Source organism: Octodon degus, unplaced genomic scaffold, assembly GCF_000260255.1.
Source record: "Octodon degus isolate 3935 unplaced genomic scaffold, OctDeg1.0 scaffold00024, whole genome shotgun sequence".
NCBI classification, from domain to species: domain Eukaryota; kingdom Metazoa; phylum Chordata; class Mammalia; order Rodentia; family Octodontidae; genus Octodon; species Octodon degus.
Window position 1 is genome coordinate 5,303,036 of NW_004524600.1, and position 21,386 is coordinate 5,324,421.

At 43.3% G+C, this 21,386-nt stretch overlaps 1 protein-coding gene across 1 annotated transcript in view; it reads left to right on the forward strand.

Moving 5' to 3' along the window:
* The window catches only part of Snx9 (sorting nexin 9), a 107,231-nt gene extending 89,520 nt beyond the window's left edge, over positions 1-17,711 (forward strand). The window contains exons 12-19 of the mRNA XM_023712216.1: positions 2,040-2,143; positions 4,079-4,182; positions 7,674-7,751; positions 10,813-10,889; positions 12,546-12,635; positions 13,740-13,854; positions 14,572-14,663; positions 16,198-17,711. Of these exons, the coding sequence (XP_023567984.1) occupies positions 2,040-2,143; positions 4,079-4,182; positions 7,674-7,751; positions 10,813-10,889; positions 12,546-12,635; positions 13,740-13,854; positions 14,572-14,663; positions 16,198-16,245 (708 nt within the window). The 3' untranslated portion in view covers positions 16,246-17,711. The remainder of the gene's footprint in view (positions 1-2,039; positions 2,144-4,078; positions 4,183-7,673; positions 7,752-10,812; positions 10,890-12,545; positions 12,636-13,739; positions 13,855-14,571; positions 14,664-16,197) is intronic.
* The last annotated feature ends 3,675 nt before the right edge of the window (positions 17,712-21,386 follow it).

The following is a 21,386-nucleotide window of genomic DNA, read 5'->3' on the forward strand; positions in this document are numbered from 1 at the left end:
TGTCTTTGTAGTCTACTGGCCCTTGTACTTTCTTGTTTTAATTATCTTTGGAAGTTTCTGTTGTAAAAAAAAATTTAAATATTAGTCTGTATAGTTCAGAGATATAAATGTGATTTTAAAAAGCAATACAGTGAACATTCTGCAAAACCTAGGAGACTATACCCCTAGCACAGGAGAGGATTTGTGAAACAAGATATGCAAAAGACCTGACTATACACAAGGATATGGATAAGTTGAGGCTACCCTAAAATTAAGAACAAAGTTTTATCAGAAGAGCCGTTAAAAGTGGAAACCTAAAAAAAAAAAAAAGTGGAAACCTAATAAATAGAAAATACCTATACAAGATTTCCTGCAGTTCCACACAACTCTGGTCCTTCCGCCACAGCAACCATTGAAGAACAGTAGCCACAGCCCTGTGCTATCCCGTGGCCATGGGCCTCAACGTGACTAAGAATGTGAGCAGACTGAGACAGCCACTGTCCCGAACACCTCACCAAACACCAAGTTCGTGCGGGACATGATCCAGGAGGTGTGCAGCTTCGCCCTCTACAAGTGAGTGGTGCACCATGGAGCTGCTCAAGGTCTCCAAGGACAAACGAGCCCTCGAGTTCATCAAGAAAGGGTGGGGATGCACATCCCTGCCAGGAGGAAGCATGAGGAGCTGAGCAACGTGCTGGCCGCCATGAGGAAGGCAGCTGCCAAGAAGGACTAAGCCCCTCTGGAATAAAGCTTTGCAGAATGTTAAAAGAAAAAAATAATAATAAATAAATACGTATATGTGTGTGTGTATATATATATATATATACAAAAAGAAAGGGGGAAAGATATATTTATGTATATATGCAGGATAATTTGGCCAATTTCTGCTGGTCCTTTGAAAGGAGCAGTTAATAGATTAAATTTTCTTTTTATTCTTACTATATTTTTTTTCCTTTTTATTTTCTCACAACTTTTTTTGTTTTTGGTACCAGTGATCGTACTCAGGACCTTGCACTTGCCAGGTAGGCACATATGCCACTGAGCTATCTCCCCGGAACTCATAACGTTTTTGTTTTTAAACCAATTTTGCACATTTATGTCTGGTAAACTAAAAAACTAATTTGAGGGGCCGGGGAGATGGCTCAGTGGAATAAGCGCTTCCCTGGCAAGTGCAAGGGTCTGAGTTCAATTCCCGGTTCCGGGGGGGGGGGTACCAAACAAAAAAAACTAATTGAAGATAACATCATGCAATACAGCAACCATTGTTGAATTCCTCTTACTTTGTTTAGTGGAATTTTGTATTGTTTCTAATGCTGTTTATTACTATTATATGTTCTTTAAATTTTTTAAAAAGAAAATATTTGTAACATAAATAATGATGGGGTAGGTATTAGAATATATGAAAACCCATATAAATAAAAAGAAAAATAATCAGTCTAATAGACTAGTAGGAAACTTGATAATTACCCTAGAAAAGAAGGTATCTGAGCCACCAGCAAACGTAGAGAAGTACAGTACCAATTTCTTTAACAATCAAGAAATAAAAGAACTACTAGGCTTACAACATCAACAGATTTGCTAAAATAAGAACAAAGGACCACACTCAGTGTCATCTTGGTGAAGTAAGATGCAGCCAGGATTTACACTTTGCTAGTGGAGTTAATTAATAAGACCAGTTTGAAAAACCATTTGGCATTCACTACAGGAGTTGGTCCTAGTCATAGAGCCCAGCATCTTTACGCCAAGATGTGTGCTAGACAAACATTCAGTATGTATTCAGCAGAAGACACATGCATCACAACAGTATTCACGACTCGACGGGAGTGGCTTCCACTCGGAGAACTGGGTGTTACAGAGCATGAAGTGAGTGAGCCACAGCTGCACTCCGCAGTGTGAATGTAGGTTACGCAAAAATCAGGCATTGCGCATACAGACTTTGGCATTCTTTGCTAATTCACAGAAGTGGCAAAACAGTAATGTGGGAGCTGATTTTATTTGGGGATTTAGAAGACCAGTTTGAATTGCTGTCCCCTTTAACACTGTGATGTTCTCATTTACAGGAATGGAAAACTGGAAAGAGGAAGGCTGAGAAAGATGAGCTGGTGGGAGTTATGATATTTTCCACCATGGAACCAGAGGCACCTGACTTGGACTTAATAGAAATGTGAGCGTCACTTCCGAGCTGTCCTTCTCTGTGTGTACCCACGCCCTTTGGCTGACAGCCTTGGCTAGGAGAGCTGTAGCTGGAATTCACATTGTCAGAGGAGAGCTTGTTGACTGACTGGGGCTTGTAGACAGATGACAAAGAAACACTGTGTGTACATGGAAGTGCCATCTTTTAACTGTAGCTTTAAATGAAGATCTGCTTTCTCTTTACCTCGGAGTCAAGGATTTCATAGTTGACACAGTGTTAGTTCCAAAGAAGTATGATGAGACAGAGTGGCAGAAAGCCATAGCACCCACAGCAGACCAGCAAAGCCAAAACTTTTTGAGCACCACTTTAAAGGAAGCAGTTTCTAACCTGCATGTACTGTTTCTTAATGTTTTGAAATAGTTTCTTATATAAAGACTAATAAGAAATCTTGGAATTTTTTAGTTTTAAGAAACTTTTTTCTGGGGGGCTGGTGAGATGGCTCAGTGGTCTAAAGCACCTACTTAGAACAAGCTTAGCAAAGCACAGGGACCGCGGTTCAATCCCCCAGCACCACACGCCAGCCAGCCCCACCCCCTGGTGGGCTGAGCTGGCCACACACACACACACACACAGACACACACACATAAAAAATTTAAAAAAAAAAAAAAAGAACTTTTTTCTGGGGCTGAGGAGATAGCTCAGAGGCATAAGCACCTACGTGGCAAGGGCAAGATCCCAAGTTTGATCCCCAGCCCCACAAGCTCCAGAGCTCCAGGCATGCCTGTAATCCCAGCACTCAGGAGATTGAGACAGGAGGATTGCTTTGACTTCAAGACCAGTCTGAGGGCTGGAGAGATGGCTCAGAGGAATAAGCGCTTCCCTGGCAAGCACAAGGGCCTGGGTTCAATCCCCAGTTCCACAAACAAAAGACCAGCCTGGGGGCTACAGAATTGAGTTCAAGGCTCAAGGCTAGTCCAAACTGCATAACAAGGCCCTGTTTCAAAAAAAAAAAAGTTTTGGGGAGGCTGAAACAGGATCATTGCGAGTCCAAGCTATGTAATGAGACCCTGTACCAAATACATTTTTTTTTAAAAATTGCCTATATTGGGGCCGGGGAGATGGCTCAGTGGAATAACCGCTTCCCTGGCAAATGCAAGGGCCTGAGTTCAATCCCTGGTTTCGCCGAAAAAAAAAAAAGGAATAATCTAATTTCCTTTAAAAAAAAAAATTGCCTATATGTTTCAAAAATATAGGCAAAAAAAAAAAAAATTCACATATGATAAGTCCTCTAGTTACTCAGAGGAATAAAAATCTATTTTAATAGTGTTGGTATATAGTCTTCCAAACCTCCTTCTGTAGATGGCCATTGGAAAATGAGCAGTTTAAATAAGTGACCTCACTTAATACATTCTTAATTTTAAAATTTCTTTTTTTTTTTTTTTGGTTGATCCTAGTAACTGAACTGAGGGCTTCACACATGGGCAGCACATGTATGTTCTGCCACTGAGCTACACCCTGCAGCGTGTACATTGTTTTATAATGTGGGGTTTTTGGGGTTTTTTTGGTTTTTTTAGTAATATACTGTGGTCTCTGCGGTTGCTACTCCTCTTGATACCCTTTGGGAGCTCATATCTTGGGAATGCCAAGTGGTATAGACCCACCTAGTTTTACCTGTTTCATTAAATATCTGTTAGAATGAAATAACAGCTGCAACTAGTATCCTTAAAACTTCTGTAACATACTCAAGGTGATAATTTAACTTAAGGATAATTTTAATTAAAATTCACAAGGAATTGAGAAAAGGAAGCAAAGTTAAAATATAAATGGCAGACTTTAAGTACCTCTTTAAAAACCGGAATTTAGCCTGTGTTGAGAGACGGACTTAGTCAAAGGGCAGTTGTTTTGCAAGAGGACAAGTATGCAGCTCACTCTGCATGTGTGACTGACGGCTCTCTCTGCCTACAGAGAACAGAAGTGCGAGGCTGTGGGGAAATTCACCAAGGCCATGGATGATGGTGTGAAGGAGCTGCTGACCGTGGGACAGGAACACTGGAAGCGCTGCACGGGGCGTAAGTGCCACCCTCCAGGCCGTGCTTTATGGCATGGTCTTCCAGAGGGATCTGCCTCACACTTGAAGGAGCTGCTGGGAACCACAGTCGTGCCCCTCAGTAGCCCTTGGCCTTCCCTCTCTTCTCCACTGCAGCTAAACAATAGGAAACTGACAAAGTCAGCCCAGGAAGTCTCATTAAGAAATCCTATCTTAGCTTAAAAAAAGTTTCTCTGCCTTCAGGTTGTTTTTTTGTTTGTTTTGTTTTTGGTACAGGGTCTTGTGGTTTGGACTCACAGTGGTCCTCCTGTCTCAGCTTGCCTTAGTGTTGGGATTATAGGTGTGCACCACCATGTGGCATGGCATGTGGTACCAGGGATTGAACTCAGGACCTTGTACTTGCCAGGCAGGCGCTTATGCCACTGAACTATCTCCCCAGCCACTTTGTGTTTTATATTCTATGGAAAGTTAGCCTTTTCTTTTCTTTTTGCTTGTGTAGAGAATACACAATTGCTTTTAATCTTACAACTTTACTGTTTAATCTTTATCCATTTAGTAGCATGTGCTATATTTAAATCAAGTCGTAATTTTCAGGAAAACCCAGTGTCTTTGTTAGAAAACTTCCTAGGAATGTCAGAGACCCAGCCATTGTGAAAGGCAAGTGCCCATCAGCTGTGGCCAGCTGCCTTCCCTGCTGAAGACAGTTCCCCTCCTTGTCATTGGTGTGTGCCCTGTCACCCTGCTGAGCACTACCTCACCCCCAGAGCTGTGCAGCTTTGTTGTCAGATGTTTGTCATCAGATGTCCAAGTGACTCGCAGAAGGTACAAATGAAGGACTCAATTGTGAAAGCAGTTTTAGTTATAAACCCTTACAGTGGCATCGTAAATTATTTAAGCCTGTGTGTTCTTTGAAAACTTTCTTTTTGGGGCTGGGGCGATAGCTCAGTAGAATAACTGCTTGCCTGGCAAGCACAAGGGCCTGAGTTCAATCCCCAGTTCCGCCAAAAAAAAAACCCAAAAAACTTTCTTTTTAAGGATATCGCACAAATCTGGGATTACTTTTTTTTATGGCACTGAGGATTAAACCCAGTTCACACTGAGCTAAGCCTATAGTCTTTTTTTAAATTTTATTGGTCTTGTAAAGTCACTAAGTTGCCCTGTGACTCAAACTTGAGATCCTGGGGCCAGAGAGATAGCTCACTGGCTTAAGCGCCTGCCTGGGAAGTACAAGGCCCTGAGATCGAGCCCTGGTACCAAGAAAAAAAAAAGTTGAGATCCTCCTGCCTCAACTTCCCAGAGTGCTATGATAATGACAGGTCTGTGCCACCACACCCAATTTGGGTGTTTTGTTTTGTTTTATTTTGTTTCGTTTGAGACAGGGTCTCACTATATAGTTCAGGCTGGCCTTGAAACTAGCTATGTACTATAGGCTGACCTCCAACTTGCGTGATACTCCTGCCTCAGATTCCCAACTGGTAAAATTATAGGTATCTACCACCATGTCCGGGCTAGCATGCCCAGTCACCTGTTCATTTTCATGCCCTATGTAATACATAAAGCCAAATTTGTAAAATAAAGAATATTGACATAGAGCTACTCTTTTTGGGACAATGAAAAGGGATTGAGGCACTTTGTTTAGGGTTTTACTCCAGCTTTTTTTCACAAAATAGTTTTGTAGTCTGAAGGACCATTCAAATAGCTCAGGAAATTAAAGTACCTACTTAGGCAAACTCAGGATCAGGGCATTCAGCCTGCTGTGCCGGCCCCACCCCCAGGGTGTGCTGAGCCAGCAGTTGAGACTGGTTGTGGTGGCACACCTGTGATCCCAGCACTTGGGAGGCTGATAACAGGAGAATCCTACGAGTCTGATCTACATAGTGAGACCATGTAGACCTTGTACCAAATACAAAAACAAAATATAAAAAATAAAATAAAAATTAGTAATCTATAAGGTGAAAACTCCATGTGGTAAAGCATAAGGCATATGTGTCTTTAACCCCAGGGAGAGACAAAAACTGAGGCATAAAAGGTAATTACTGGGGCCTGAGAGAGAACTCAGAGGCATAAGCTCCTGTCTTACAGCGACAAGGACCCGGTTCGATCCCCACATGCCATGCCAGCTCAGCCCCAGGGATGCCTGGGCACTCCATCTCCGCCCCAGATGCCCAGGTGCCCATCATGTGTCCCCAGAACCTGTAATCCCAGCACTCGGGAGGTTGAGCTAGGAGGATCTCCGAGAGTTTCAGTCCAGCCCCAGGGCTACAAAAGTGAGCACAAGGCCAGCCCAAACTGCATAGTGAGATCCTGTTTCCAAACAAACAAAAAGGTGATTACTAAAATTAACAGCAGATGCAGTTTGGATTTAGGTGTATGTACACTAACTTGCAGCTTGGACTTAAGCGATGGTTTCTTTTGAAAGGCCACTGGCGTACTTGAGGGGACTGCATGCAGTACAAATGCAAAGGGATGTGGAGACTGCTCTGGCAGTTCTCCAGAATGATCTAGAATCCTAGTGTTTTACAACCTTAGGAAGGACCCTTAGGAACCAGTTGAGTGGTTTTATCTTACTGGTGAGCAAACACACCCCTCCTCTCTCATCCTGTGATGCTCCATTGTCTTGTTTTTTTGCCAGGCTTTTTTCTTTCGATTTTGAGTCGATCGGTTACTGGTTTGCACATTACTTGGGCTTATTGCTTTTGTGCACCGCATGTTCCTAGCCTTCCCCACAGAGACCGCATCTGTGTGGCAGCGAAGGGGGTTTCTTGTGAAGACCAAGCATAAACAAAAGTGCTTCTAGAAATCTAAGAGCTTGAGTTCATTCCTTTTTTTTTTTTTTTTTTTTTGCAGGTGGGAAGATCAGTTCATTTCTGTTTCATTAAGTAAATAAGAATGTGGAAGGGCCAGCTAGATAGCTCAGCAGACTAAAGTGCCTGTGTAGGCAGTTGCAGGGCCCAGGTGTTCAATCCCCTGTGTGCCATACCTGCCCTGCACCCCGGCCACACTGAGACAGTGATTGAGACTGGGCGTGGTGGTGGCGCACACCTGTAATCTCAGCTCTTGGGAGGCTGAATGCAGGCAGATTACTGAGTCTGATCTACGTAGTGAGACCCTGTAGTCCCTGTACCAAATGTAAAAAAAAAAAAAAAAAAAAAAAAGTGGAAGTGATTGATAATAGTAGTGTCTACCATTAATTGAGAAAGTATCTCTTTTTGTTTCTTTTTTTTCGGTACCAAGGGTCGAACTCAGGACCTTGCACTTGCCAGGCAGGTGCCTGTGCTGCTGAGCTGTTTCCCTGGCCCCAACCATTAATTGAAAGTCAATTAAAAATAAATAACAGTTAAAGAATTCATTAGTGGAAACATCACTTTTGCATTATAGTTTATTATATAGTATTTTTATATTTTTAATCACCTTAAGTGTCTTTTATTACAAAGTAATCACTAGAAAACAGTTGAATTCCAGTTCCGTTTGCTTAGTGGACCAGTTAACAGTTTATTCTTTTTTCTCTTTCAGCATTGCCTAAGGAATATCAAAAGATAGGAAAAGCCTTGCAGAGCTTAGCAACAGTATTTAGTTCTAGTGGTTATCAAGGTAAGTTTTTTTTTCTATATCGTAATTATACCTGTCTGTGGAGTACAGTATAATGATTCAGTGCTGCATACAGTGTGCAGTGACCATATCACAGTAATTAGCATCGCCTTCTCCTGATCATTTTTTCATGTTTGGAGCCTTCCAGCATTCACTTCTAGTTATGCATAAAATATATAATAGGTTGTCGTGGACTGCCGTTCCGTAGTGTAATATACAACAATAGAAGTTATTCCTCCTATCTAACCTAACTGTATTTTGATACCTGGTACATGAACTTGTTTAATCCCCCTTTGAGATCAGTTCTGTCAGCATCCATGCTTGAGAGAGAACGTGCCTTTCATGTGCTGTCCTACCTGCCTCCTCCCCATATCTCACAGGCAGACAAAAACTGCCTGGAAGCACCCTTGTCATCGATGGGCTCTTGGCCAGACCGCGCACTTGTGACCCTCACTGCCTTGCTTTATGACTTCGGAGGAAGGTGGAGAGTTGTTTGCCTTCCTCACCTCCCAGATAGAGCTCTTCTAACATAATAGGTAATGGGGGGTGGAGCATCCTGCCCTACATTTCAACTCTCTGCCAAGCCTTCTGAAGTTTTTTCTGATAAAAAGATTAATTTTTTTAAAAGGTTATTCAGAGGACAGTGTTTGGCTAATGAGTGTGTTGCCTTAGGGCACTCCATAGGCACAGTGGTTTTTGGCTTATAACTGTGTGTGCGCTGCCAAATGTTACTTGGAGCTCCTTATACTGTCATGCTGATAGTACTTGCAAGCATTCCTTTAAAAAAAGGATAAGGGGGCTGGAGAGATGGCTCAGTAGTCTAAAGCACCTACTTGGAACAAGCTTGGCAAAGCACAGGGACCGCGGTTCAATCCTCCAGCACCACATGCCAGCCAGCCGCGCCCCCTGGTGGGCTGAGCTGGCCACACACACACACACACACACACACACACACACACACAATGTTAAAATAAAAAAAAATAAAAAAATAAAAACTTTAAAAAAAGGATAAGGCATTTGTCAGTAAGTGGTACCTGTTCCTGGCAAGCATAAGGTCTGGAGTTCAATCCCCAGTACCAAAAAAAAAAGTAAATTATTTGAGTATCTCTTGTCAGTATAGTAATTATCTCAGTGATAGAATTGGTACCTCACCAGGGTGCCTGCCCTGATTTTCAGATAGGATAGGGCTTTAGACATGAAGGCAGGTCTTTAGATGTTGGTCTGTCACCAGAACGTAGGACCTGGGGCACCAATAAGTGAATATTGCAGTTTTGGCGTACTCTCTCTTATAGTCAGGGCTCAGATTGGAAGGGAGCCCCAAGGGTTTCTTAGTCTGAACCTGAGATCAGCGAGCAAAGCCTCTGGGCCAGTTGATGGGAAGCCAGCACTAGATGTGTCCATTGCCCAGGCACTGGGCAGGTGGCCAGGTGCCCTTACCCTTCTGGAGCTCTGTGGTATCCAAACAGGATAGAGCTTTTGTTTTGGAAACACTAGAAGATGTGGTTGATGTCAGTACCACCTTCGTGTGTTAGAACTCACCCACAGCTGAGGATGGAGATGTCCTTTGGAGTTTTATGGTCTCTGTGTAGCTCAAAGCAATGCATAATAGAAAGGAGGACTAGAAGAAGATATGAGTGGCAGCCGGGCAGAGGCCAGCACAGAGTGGACCCCTCCTGGAAGGTAGGCAGTGAGGGGCAACCTGTACCCTTTGCCTGTCCACGTGCTCTTTCCTGTAACCTTTCAGAGAAGCACTGAAGCTTCCCTCACGTTGTGACTCCTGCACATTGTGCTGTCACTGTCTGCCACTGTGTTAGGAGACAGTCGTAGTGCACACAGCACTTCCTCAAGTATTGAAAGTACTCAGTATGTTCTGTGTTAAACAACATGTAGTTACTGTTTTCACAGAACTGTTCAAGTTCAAACTACCTGGCTTCTGTTTCAAAGGACAGTGATAGGAAGTAGTGTTGAGTATGGTGTCTTGGATCAGAGCTGCGCTCTGCGATCTTGCAATAATGCAAATGAGGTTTATCTATGAGGATGGCTCTTGTTAAACATCACTTTCATTCCTTTTTTTTTTTTTTTAACAGTATGTGTACTAGTATTGGAATAGTACTAAGACTGTCAACATGACCCCTGCCAAAACCATGAAACATTCCATGTTCTTATGGGGAGTTCTTCAATAGTCTTTATCATATTGAAATAATTTAAATTTTAAAGGATTACCTCTGGGGAAGAGAGGTAGACTTTTAATAATATCTTTTTTTTTTCTTTTTTTGGTTTTATTTTGTGTGTGAATGTTTTCCATAATTATTAGAAAACATTTACTTCAAAATGAAGGCATCCCTTATAACCACATGTGATATGACACCTCAAGATGAGGGCCTGGGGTGTAGAAGATGGCTCAGTAGAATAAGTGCTTGCCTGGCAAGCACAGGGGCCTGAGTTCAATCCCCGGTTCAGCCAAAAAAAAAAAAAAAAAAAAAAGATGAGGGCCTAACCAATTAGTGAGGAGTTATCTAAAAATTACCTTAGGGGCCAGGGAAATGGCTCAGTAGGATAAATGCTTGACTGGCAAATGCAAGGATCTGAGTTCAATCCCCGGTTCCGCAAAATAAATAAATAAGTAAAAATTACCTTAAAGTAACAATCAGAAAGACTCCAGAAGAATTTTAGTTGTTTTCACAAGTCATACAATTAATAATATATTTCATAGTATTGCAAAACTATATTACATAGTGTAATTTTCTAGTAATTCATATTTTTAAAATATAAAAAATTTTAAATAAAATTCCCAGAATCCCAAATTTGTTAGAAATATCAGTACAAGCTCATTATTTTTTTTTCTTTCTTTTAAAAAACAATGCAGTATGCTCTGCCCTGTTCACTGACCAGGACTGGAAACAGCTGGCCATCCAGTGGCCAGGAGCACCTCCTAACTACACCGTGTGCCCCACCACGGGCCAGGTTCTTGTCCCAAGAACACCAGTGCTGGTTTGAAGAGCTTTCCACTGCCCAGTGCAAGAAACATGAGCATTAGTGACAGCACTAACTGTAATCTTTTCAGGTGAAACAGATCTCAATGATGCAATAACAGAAGCTGGAAAAACTTATGAAGAAATTGCCAGTCTCGTAGCAGAACAGGTATTAACATACAGATTCAATTAAGATTTTTATGCTCTCTGATCTGTGTATTTAAAACTATTTTAAGACATGTCTAAATAGATATCCACTTCTTTTCTGTTGGTACATATCTTCGTTAATTGTATTTGATAATAGTGTCTCTTAGGTTAAATCAAAGTAGATGGTTAAATGTGCTGCGAGTAAATCTAAGGGGCCACACACAGTGGTGCACACCCATAATCCCAGCACTCTGGAAGGCTGAGGTAGGAGGATTGCAAGTTCAAGACCAACCCGGGCAACTTAGACCCTCTGTGGAAGGAAGGGAAGAAAGAGAAAGTAAAAGAAATTTAATATATTTATTTATTTGGTACAGAGTCTCACTACACAGCTCAGACTCATAATGATCCTCCTGTTTTCAGCATCCCCATCACTGGGATTACAGGTGTGCGCCACCACGCCTAGTCTCAGTGGCTGCCTGAGCGCACCTGGGGCAGGACTGATGCAACATGTGATGTAGGGAACCAAACCCCAGCCCTGGCACTTGCCTAAGCTGATATAAAAGAGTGAATGAGTGACTTGCTGGAGATGTAGCTCAGTGCAGAAGTCCTAGGCTCAGTCCACAGTACCAGGAAAAGAAAGAAACTAAATGAAGCTAGGGGTGTGGCTCAGTGTCAGAGTGCCTGCTTGGCCCTCCTAAGGCCTTGGGGTTTGAGCCCTAGAATCAAAAAAGGAAGGAAGGTCTGGGGCTGGAGGTGTAGCTCATCACTAGGACACTTGCCTGGAATGCATGAGACCTGTAGTTCAGTCCCTACTGTAAGAAAGAGAAAAAGAATAAAGAGGGCAAGGGGAGGAGCTGAGTGAGTGCGTTCCAGTGTTGCCGCCTGACCTGCTTCTGCCCATCAGGGATTACAGTGCACACAAGAAAATGTTAGTCTACATCACCTCTCTGCATCTGTTAAGGGCCGTAGCAAGGCCTACCATGTTTGCCTCTCAGGATTTAATAGCTAATTAATAATAAAAGGATCTTCCACAGTCTCCAGCCTAGGATAAATCTTTATTATTTGTTAGAGTCTTTAGTAGCCTAATCTCCATTCTTTTTATAGATAAGTACCCTTAAGGAGAATAATCATCTAAGCTGTTTTAAATCCATAAACTAAAATTTTTCAGATGATTTCTTGAAAAATGGAAATTTTTCTAAGTCGCCACTTACCAAGAATTACCATACTTTTATATGTCTGTAGTAAAGTATAGACGTTAAATTATAATAACTTATTTGCTTTTTTGTGAACATACAATAATTTTTACCTTCATAGTGTTATGTTTTAGGGCCCAGGGAGATAGCTCAGTAGAACAAGTGCTTGCCTGGTAAGCACAGGGTTCTGAGTTCAATCCCCGGTACCACACAAACATAGTGTTGTTTTGGACTACCTCAAAATATCTGATTTTTACAAACCAACCTAAAAACTATATGTTTTATCATCTTTTTACTACCTGTGATTCAGAGCATAATAGTTTTGCATAATAGTATTGGGGGTTATTTTCTTTAATGAAAACTAATCAGAATGCCTACCACTTGGTACTTGGAGGATTTGCTTAATACAGTTCATTCTCATACACTAGTTTTCTTGATTCTCTGAATTCTTCTGCTGGTAACAATCAGCCTGTGTCTTGTTATAGCCAAAGAAAGACCTCCATTTCCTGATGGAGTGTAACCACGAATATAAAGGCTTTCTCGGCTGCTTCCCAGATATCATCGGTGCTCACAAGGTAAGAATCATAGGTGCTCATAGAAGAGGACACAGGTGGATTGGTTTCAGACAGGCACACCCCTGTCTATGTCTGTAAATGAAAAAGAAACTAATTCCCAGCAGGAAGATTTCAAGTTAAATTTGAAAATTGGTTTGGGGTGTCCTCACTTTTTTTTTCTTTTTGGCGGAGCCGGGGATTGAACTCAGGCCCTTGTGCTTGCCAGGGAAGTGCTTATTTTCTACTCAGCCATCTCCCCAGCCCCTTGTCTTCACATTTTAACTCTGGTTAGTTATTCTGTCCCCCTTTCACAATTCATGTATCACCGCAGTCCTGAGTGTTTTATCGACTGTGGTTTGTGGTACTTGAGCTTATTGGGATGTCCTAGGGTTTGTTAGGAACGCTCTGCAGAGGCCTGGCCTGTGCTTTTAACAGTGTTGCCATGTGGGCATTTCAGCATGTTGCTCTGTAAGTTTGAACAACTTCTGATAGTATGAAACTGAACAGTCAGTTTCTCTTAGGAATTTGTGTCAGCAAAATTAGACTCGTAGGAATGGAGCCTAGTTTATGCATATAATATAGTTTTTCTCTCCAAGCAACCCTAAAAACTAAGCAGTATGGTGACACTGGAATGGGAAATGTTTGGCAGCTTTTTAATTACTTCAATCTAATAAATTGACTCAGTGCCTCTTACAAAAATCAAAATAAAGCTGAGCCGTATAGTCGGCTCTCACTCAAGCGCCAGCCTGTGAAGTACGCTTTCCTCGGAGAGACGGTATGTGTACATTACCCTGTACCTAATCCATGAGTTCTGGATCTGCTAATGATGCCTGTTTTCCTGTTACATACTACTCTTAAAATGCCAGTGGTTTATGAATTATCAGGAGACAGTGTGCTGTTCAGTTTTCTCTTCACTGTAGAAAAAAATTATAAACAGCTTAGTTACATTTTTCTATCCTTTGGCTTCCAAGGTACTTACAGGAAGTTACATTTAGATACTTCAGTATTTTTGTTTTCCTGTTTTGGTAGCAAGAGAGTTACAGATGTTAACATGTTAGCATTGTTAAACTAACAACTAATACTTTTTGGTTTCTTACTAATATTATTGCATTTTATATTCCATAGGGAGCAATAGAGAAAGTGAAAGAAAGTGATAAGCTAGTTGCAACTAGTAAAATCACTCCGCAAGACAAGCAGACCATGGTGAAGAGAGTTGGCACCATGTCTTATGCTTTGCAAGGTAAGGAAGAGCACTGTGAGGAGCTCATGGAAAGTCTTCTCTTCCTCTCTCAGAAGTTGTCCCGCACACTTGCTACAGACATGCAGATGTGAACAGCAGTTAAATTAGAGCCAATTTAAAATACCATCATAAACCCCTTACAGAATACTAGTGTTAATGTAGGTCTGTAGTATTTAATTTTTCATATATGTACATGATATATTGACAGCTTAAGTTGTATATGATCTCTTAGAGACATGAAGATTCACTTTATTATGCTCCAGTACAATAAGGCTGTATCACAGTCCAGAGCTCAGCTTTTAGCAGTCTCTGTCAGGACCATAGAATGTAAAGGAACTGGGAAGAATGCTTTTAGGCATACTTTAACTGTTAGTGAAAGGAAAATAGTAGTTAATGGTTAGAGATTTGAGCGCATTTGAGCACAAAGGGTCAGCAAAGGGATATTTTCTGTCTTAATGCATGGATAAGTGGCACGTGCTTGGGCAGAAGAGGAAAGATATTCGTGGTTTTTAATATGTAAATCAGTGAACGTTCCACTTACTGGAAAGCAGTGCTTTCTGCTGACCGTCCAATGAGTTGTTATCTCATCTGCATGAAATGTGCCAGGAACGAGCCCTTTTCCAGAAGCTGGATTAGGTCAGGACCAAGCAGAGAAACCAGGTGTCTTCATTTGAAGTCGTGGAGGGAAATTGACTGCTGCCTTGGTTTTGGTTGTAGCTGAGATGAATCACTTTCATAGTAACCGGATCTATGACTACAACAGTGTCATCCGCCTGTACCTGGAACAGCAAGTGCAGTTTTATGAAACGGTGAGTGAATACCTTTCCATGTCTCTTCCCCATGCGAGGAGGCGGGTTTAGGGCAAGGAACTTCAACTATATGAAGTTTATCTGCATTCTTTAATGCTGAGCAATAAGTCAGAGAAGTTTTTTTTGTTTGTTTGTTTTTTGTTTTGGGGGGGGGGGTTTGGTGGTACCAGTGATTGAACTCAGGACCTTGAGCTTGCCAGCCAGGCCTTTATTCTACTGAGCTACCTCCCAGCCCTGAGAAGGTTAAATTTTGAGCAAGGTTTGTTTTTCTAAAATCTCTTAACTCTTTCCACCTTTTCTTTTTGAGTAATACCAGGTTGGAAAGGGCTTCTTTTGAGGAAGGAGCGTAGGATGCTAGTTCTGAAGCCAGCCGAAGCCCCCATTGTGTGCCTGTCCCTTCCTTCACTGCCTATCACAGTGACAGTGTTGAATGAGATGAGGTCACCCTTTGTCCTCAGCTGAGGGAAGAAACCAAAGGCAGCCTTTGTTTACTGCCCAGGTTTCACATGTTCCAAAGGAAACCAGGAGAAAGCACAGAGCCTTCAACATTAGCCTTCAGAAAAACCATAGCAGAAACTTAAACTTTCATGACACACGTAGTAATGCTTGCACTTAACAGAGTATCTAGAAAACAGATTTTGGGCCAGGGGTTTAGTTCAGTGATGCAACGCCTGCCCGGTAAGCACCAGGTCCTGAGTTCGATCCCTGGATTCAGACTAAGAAAATAGGTCTTACAAATGGAGCTCAGACATCAGAAGAAAGGCCTGTAGCTTTATCATCAGTCCCTGCCATGTTCTCACGTGCACGCACATGTCACCCTGAGGCTATACACTCCTGGAAACACTCCTGTGTAGTAGCTGACTCTTGAAAGGGCCCTGTGATTGATGTGTGAGTGTGTATTTGTGAAGCAGCTGGTTTGGGAGATGTGCTGAGTGAGGGGAAGAGCTCAAGCAGCGCTGCCCCCTCCGCCCCCCCGCATACACAGGCTGTGTTCTGACTGCAGGCCTGCTCCTACGTCTGTACCATGGGTCTTTGCCTTTCAGCATTCTAAACATAGCAGAATATATTTGTCTCTTTGGGACCCCGGGTGGACAGTGTGTCAGCCTCCAAGGGGCACCTGGTATCTTGGGGGAGACACAGGCACAGACAATGCTGCAGCCGCCATTAGGGTGTCACAAAGGTGCGTTCTGTCCACACTGCACACAGTAGCAGCTGGGTGCACTCTGGGACTTGTGGCCCCACTAGGGTCTTCACCCTGCTTGTCTGAGAGAGAGAAAGGAACTCTGGATAGGTGCAAAAGACGGAGCTGCTGCCACTGTCTTGATAAACCACAGGTCTGGAAATGGAGCTGGAGGCCCAGCTGTGGCCAGTAACTGGGCGACTAGAGCAGGGCTTCCTGCAGGCAGTGAGGTTGGCCGCAAGGCCACATGCAGCTGGCTGCCCAGCAGCCATGCAGAGGCATTTGGGGGCCAGAATAAGACTGCAGCGTGGTAATGGGTGTAATATCTTAAAAGTGTTTTTGTTCTTTTACCAGATTGCAGAAAAGCTGAGGCAGGCCCTCAGCCGCTTTCCAGTTATGTAGAAAGAATGGAACATGAAGAAATCTCCGAAGTGCTTCTTTCTGACTTGGGGCAGTATAATTCAAAGTTTATTTTTTCCTATCATTAAAAAAAAAAATGAAAGAAAACCAAAAAGAAATGAGTTGGAAAAAACTTTTATGAACCAGCCAAAATGCATTGGTTAATCGGTTACTTAGGGATGGTCTTCTTATGTTCATTTCCTGCTTATTATTTAAACTAATGGAAATTGTCTATATTTTTGCAAAATACTTAAATTTTGTCAGAATTTTGAATGGAGACTTAGGGGTTCCCCCCACTGATATTTTACACAAGATTGTAATTTATATGTTACCCATTATCTTCTAGTTCTTACCCAATGTCAAATAATTACTAATTGCTTTCTTAAAATATGAAATATGTCAAAATAAAAATATATATATATGTTTGTATATTTTTATAGCTCTCAGTCCTGAGGGGCTCCCGTCTGCCTAGGAAAGCCTGCACGCCCTTCCCTGGGGTAGCAGCTCAGGTGCTTACATCACAGGAGGGAGGAGCAGCGTGGGGCCACTGGGCTGCCAGGCCGCGGCCCTCTCGGAGCGTGGAAGGTGGACACTGCCTGTCCCTTCCTAGGCCCAGCTGCCTGCGGCTCCTCCAGGAAGGCAGTTCAGCTTCCTTACCTTTCTTCCTGATCTCAAGTAAGGTGTGTTCTGTGCTAGAAGATATGTCAGGAAAGTTGGAAGATTGTTTAGAAACTTCTCTGGCGTTGCCTGTCTGGGTGGGTAGCCATCCTGATTCCCATGCCCAGAGCTGCCACCCCTGCCCTTCCCTCAACTGCCCATTACATAGAAGTGCTGGGCACAGCCTGGCAGCCACTTGGTTTGCAGCACACAGCAGCAGGCCAGCCAGTGTTCTGTGAAAAGATAAAACCCAGAGGGTGGTGCGTGCCCTGCTCACAAGAGGGGAAGCTCAGAGCCTGGGACGAGCAGCTTCCCGAGCCAAGTGCGGTCACGTGCTGAGTACAGAGTGATGCTTGTCCTGCGTCCCAACCACTGGTGCCGCAGCGATAGCACAGAGCAAGCCCGGCCGGTGGCTCGAATCAGAACACTCAGTGTCTTACCCTGCACACTGCAGCTCCACCTTGCACCGTTGCCTTACAGCCTGATCTACTGCTTTCTTTTTTTGACCTAGTAATTCTAGAAAATGGAAAATCTGGGCCAGTGTAAATAAGTGAAACCAAAAACGTAGACAAGGAAATCAAAATCAAATGAACACGTATATGAGAACTTCTTGTTCTTCATTGTCACGGGGTTTTGTTAATGTTTTATAAATAATTCTCTCCTCTTGATTTTTCTTTCAGAAAATCTCAAAAATAGTGCTTATGATACAGCCATTTAATATATGTACAAATTGTAAAGACTGTATAAATATTTTACACAAATGTAAGAGCATGTAGAAGTCAACATATAAATAAATTGTTTAAAAAACTGTACAGTAAATTCTCAAAGCACCTTTTCAAAATACTTTCCGAGTTTTTGTGTGATTCTGTTTTGTTTTTGTTCAAGGAGTTTCTTGCTGTTATTACTTCTTATTCAAGCTGCCAAAAATGACTGAGGTAATCAGTTTTTCTGCAAAACCTATTTCTTCTGGCGTGGATGAGTAATTTTAGCTCAGCAGACCCGTTGTCAGTTCGAGAAGCACATCAGAAGCCCCTGGAGGAATGAAGCAGATCTGATAGCCTGCCGCCGCCTCCGGGTGCTGTGGCCAGTTGGTAGGATGGAGCCAGGAAGGTGAGAAGAGATGCCATGGGCTGCAGAGAAGAGCAGGGGCTGCCTGCATTCTGGTGAAGTAAAGAGAAGCTGAGAAAAAACCCACTTGCATATGATACTTGGAAGACTCTCCTTCACGTGACAAACTTTTAGTGATGTGACACACATTTCCCTCTCTGAGGTAGTTTTTATGTGTAGACGTTTGATTTTCAGTTGTATGAACCTTCAGATATCACAGACGGTTGACAGTTATAGCTTACAAATCTTGACAGTGGACAGATGACATTTGAAATGGCATAGCAGAAGAAAAATTTGGTGTGTTTGTCAGGTAACACTAGTTGTCTACCTCCAGGAGCAGCAGGCCCAGGGCTCAGAGTTACAGGTGTTGGTGGCACTGTGTACCAGGGACACTGCATGGGACAGGGCTTTGCTCACACAGAGTTGCAGCATGGTCAGCTTTGTTCATGGGCATTGGCTCCTGCCACCAGGGGGACCTACGTGCACCCATCTCGTGCTGTACATGAAAAGCCCCACGCCCTCGCCCCTGGGAACAGGTAGAACAGTGGGGCTACCAGTGCCCTGTGAGACCAAGCCCTAAGCAGAGCAGAGGTGCGCATCAGGCCCGCAGCAGGAAAGACCTTCCCAGACGGAGAGCTGCCCTGTACTCACTGCTCGCCCACATCCTTAGTCAGGGGATCAGGAGATGATGCCTAAAGTTGGGGAGGTCCAGAGTCTTACAGGAAAACGGGGAAAGCTTTATAATGGGTCTTGTCACATACTGCCCCCCCCCACAAGTCGAGGGCAGACACTATTTTGATTCCACCTGTGAGATTCAGAGTGGTAAGTGTCACAGACACAGCAAGTGCCTGGCAGGGGCACAGGGCGGCCAAGCAAGGAGCTGCTGTTTAATGGGCACAGAGCTTCAGCTTGGGGTAATAGTTTGCCTTCATAGGGACCAGGACAGCTTTTTAACATTAAAAGTAACTGTCTCCTTTCAGGGTGACACCTTTCCGAGAATCCTGTCAAACCAGGTGTAGTGTCATATACTGAAGCGAGAGAATTACTGCAAGTTCCAGGCCAGCCTGGGCCACATCATGAGTTCAAAACCAGCCTGAACTACAATAGTGAGAGCCTGTCTCCAGAAAAAAAAAAAAAAAAAAAGGCTGTCAGACACCCTACCGTAATGTGTTCAGTGTGGCTGGGACTATATGTCTTACTTCCAGCCCTGGAAGGGTTCCAGGAGTGTCCTTGCAGCCAGCAGATGGTCACTGGTTCTGTCACCCTTGTGCTGTTTCCTTACATGAATGTACACGATAACATGCAGCCCAGGTCTGCCCAGGAGACTCTTCTACCATGTCCAGAACCTGTACTCAGTCATTTGCTCCACTACACATCACCCTGTGCTTCATCTGAATATCGGAAGAGGCCAAGGGAGCTTGTTTGCAGGCACAGTAGGATGTTGCTGTCCATGAGGAACCTGCCCTCAGCAAACATGCATGTGCTCGTCCTCAGTATTGGACTTTACATCCTCCAGAACAGTGAGAAATATTTGTTGTTTATAAGTCACTCAGTGTGTGGTGTTTGGGTATAGTAACACGACCAGACGAAGCACTTGTTCACACGCTTACTCTCTGTAGCCTCCCCTCCTGTATGCCACCCTTCACAGCATGACCATAGTGATGAGAGCCTCTCCTGCTCTCGTCTGTCTCCTCAGCTAGTGAGACCACCAAGCGCTGTTTGCCTGCCTCGTGTAGTGAACCCGAACTGCACTCAGTAATTTGGAGCTCAGCCGGCTTTTCCTCTGTGATCAGAGTCCCGCACTGCCCATTGTTTTAATACCTAGAAAACACTTCATAGTTTGTATCAGGGTTTCTTTTTAATGAAAGATTGATAGCAAATTGGTGTCTGCTACTCCATCATGGCTGGCAGGGGAAGACTCATTCTTTCTCAAAATCTAAGGGGGTCTGGGTGTGGTGGTGCATGTGTGTAACCCCAGCACATGGGTGTCTGAGGTGGGTGAATTTCTGTGAGATCCAGGCCAGCCTGGGTACAAGTAAGACCTTATGTCCAAAAACTATATATATATATATATATATATATATAGAGAGAGAGAGAGAGAGAGAGAGAGAGAGAACAATTTTCCCACAGAGAACATTTTGATATTTTCCTCAAAATTTCTTCTCATTTTTGAGCATGTCTTCCTCCCTGGGAGGTGTGAAATGCTTTTATCATCATTTGGGGCATTTTTTTTTTTCCCTTAAGGCTCATTGGTGGATCCTGCTTCCCTCCCTTCAAAACTTAGGTTGTGGGGGCCAGGGAAATGGCTCAGTAGAATAAGCACTTCCCCTGGCAAGCTCCAGGACCTGAGTTCAATCCCCGGTTCCACCAAAAAACTAATAATAATTAATTAATTAATTTTAAAAGGGGGCTGGGGAGATAGCTCAGTCGAATAAGTGCTTGCCTGGCAAGTGCAAGGGCATGAGTTCAATCCCCAGCTCTGAAAAAAAAAAAAAAAAAAAAAATTTTAAAAATTAGGTTACTTCATTTATCCAAAGACATGTAGCTGGGAGCATGTAACTGCTGGTGATCATCTCTCCAGCTGTCCTGTCCCTTTTTTATGGTGATAACGTGAGTAAGTGATATGAAAGCGCAGAAGAGCTGAAGTGGCCTAGAAGGCTGAGTTGACCATGGAGGGGAGACTTGGCCTTTTGCAACTGCAGCGCTGAGCTCTTGAAGTTTGGATTCGTTAGTTATGCAGTAGGAATTACCGCTGGTCCTTGCTCGTACTGTATTATCCCTCTTTACTGGGCAGCTTGTGCATGCACCTGGACCATAAACAAATGTCTGGACATGTGTTGGCTCCCCCAAATCAGCTTTCCTATGGAAAGCTATCAACTCACCCTGACATGAAGAACAGGGAGAAACAAAACAAGTAATTTACAGAAACAGTTCATCTTTATAAGGCCAGATTCTTTTGGTGATGAGTGGAAATCACTTCCAGCTGGATCAGTGGGTTGCAATTCAGAAGAGATTGTTCTTCCCTCCACACACATCTAAACTGAGAATGGCAAATTAATTAGCACAAATGGTAGGTATGCAGCTGCCACAGCAGAGGAATGCTCTTCCTGTGAACTACAATCTGTCTTTGAGGAGCCGTCCATCCGCTCTTGATCACTCGCTCCCACTTAGGTTAGCTCTGTATTTCCAGTGGTGTGAGAACTTTCTTTGAGGTTAAGGCTTCTTTTCCATCTGCCTTTAGAAGGGTTTTTGGTTTGGTTTTGTTTTGTGGAACCAGGGATTGAACTCGGCCCTTGCACTTGCCAGGGAAGCGCTTATTCCACTGAGCCATCTCCCCGGCCCCAAGAAGGGTTTTTATTAGTGGCAACTTCCAACTTGCC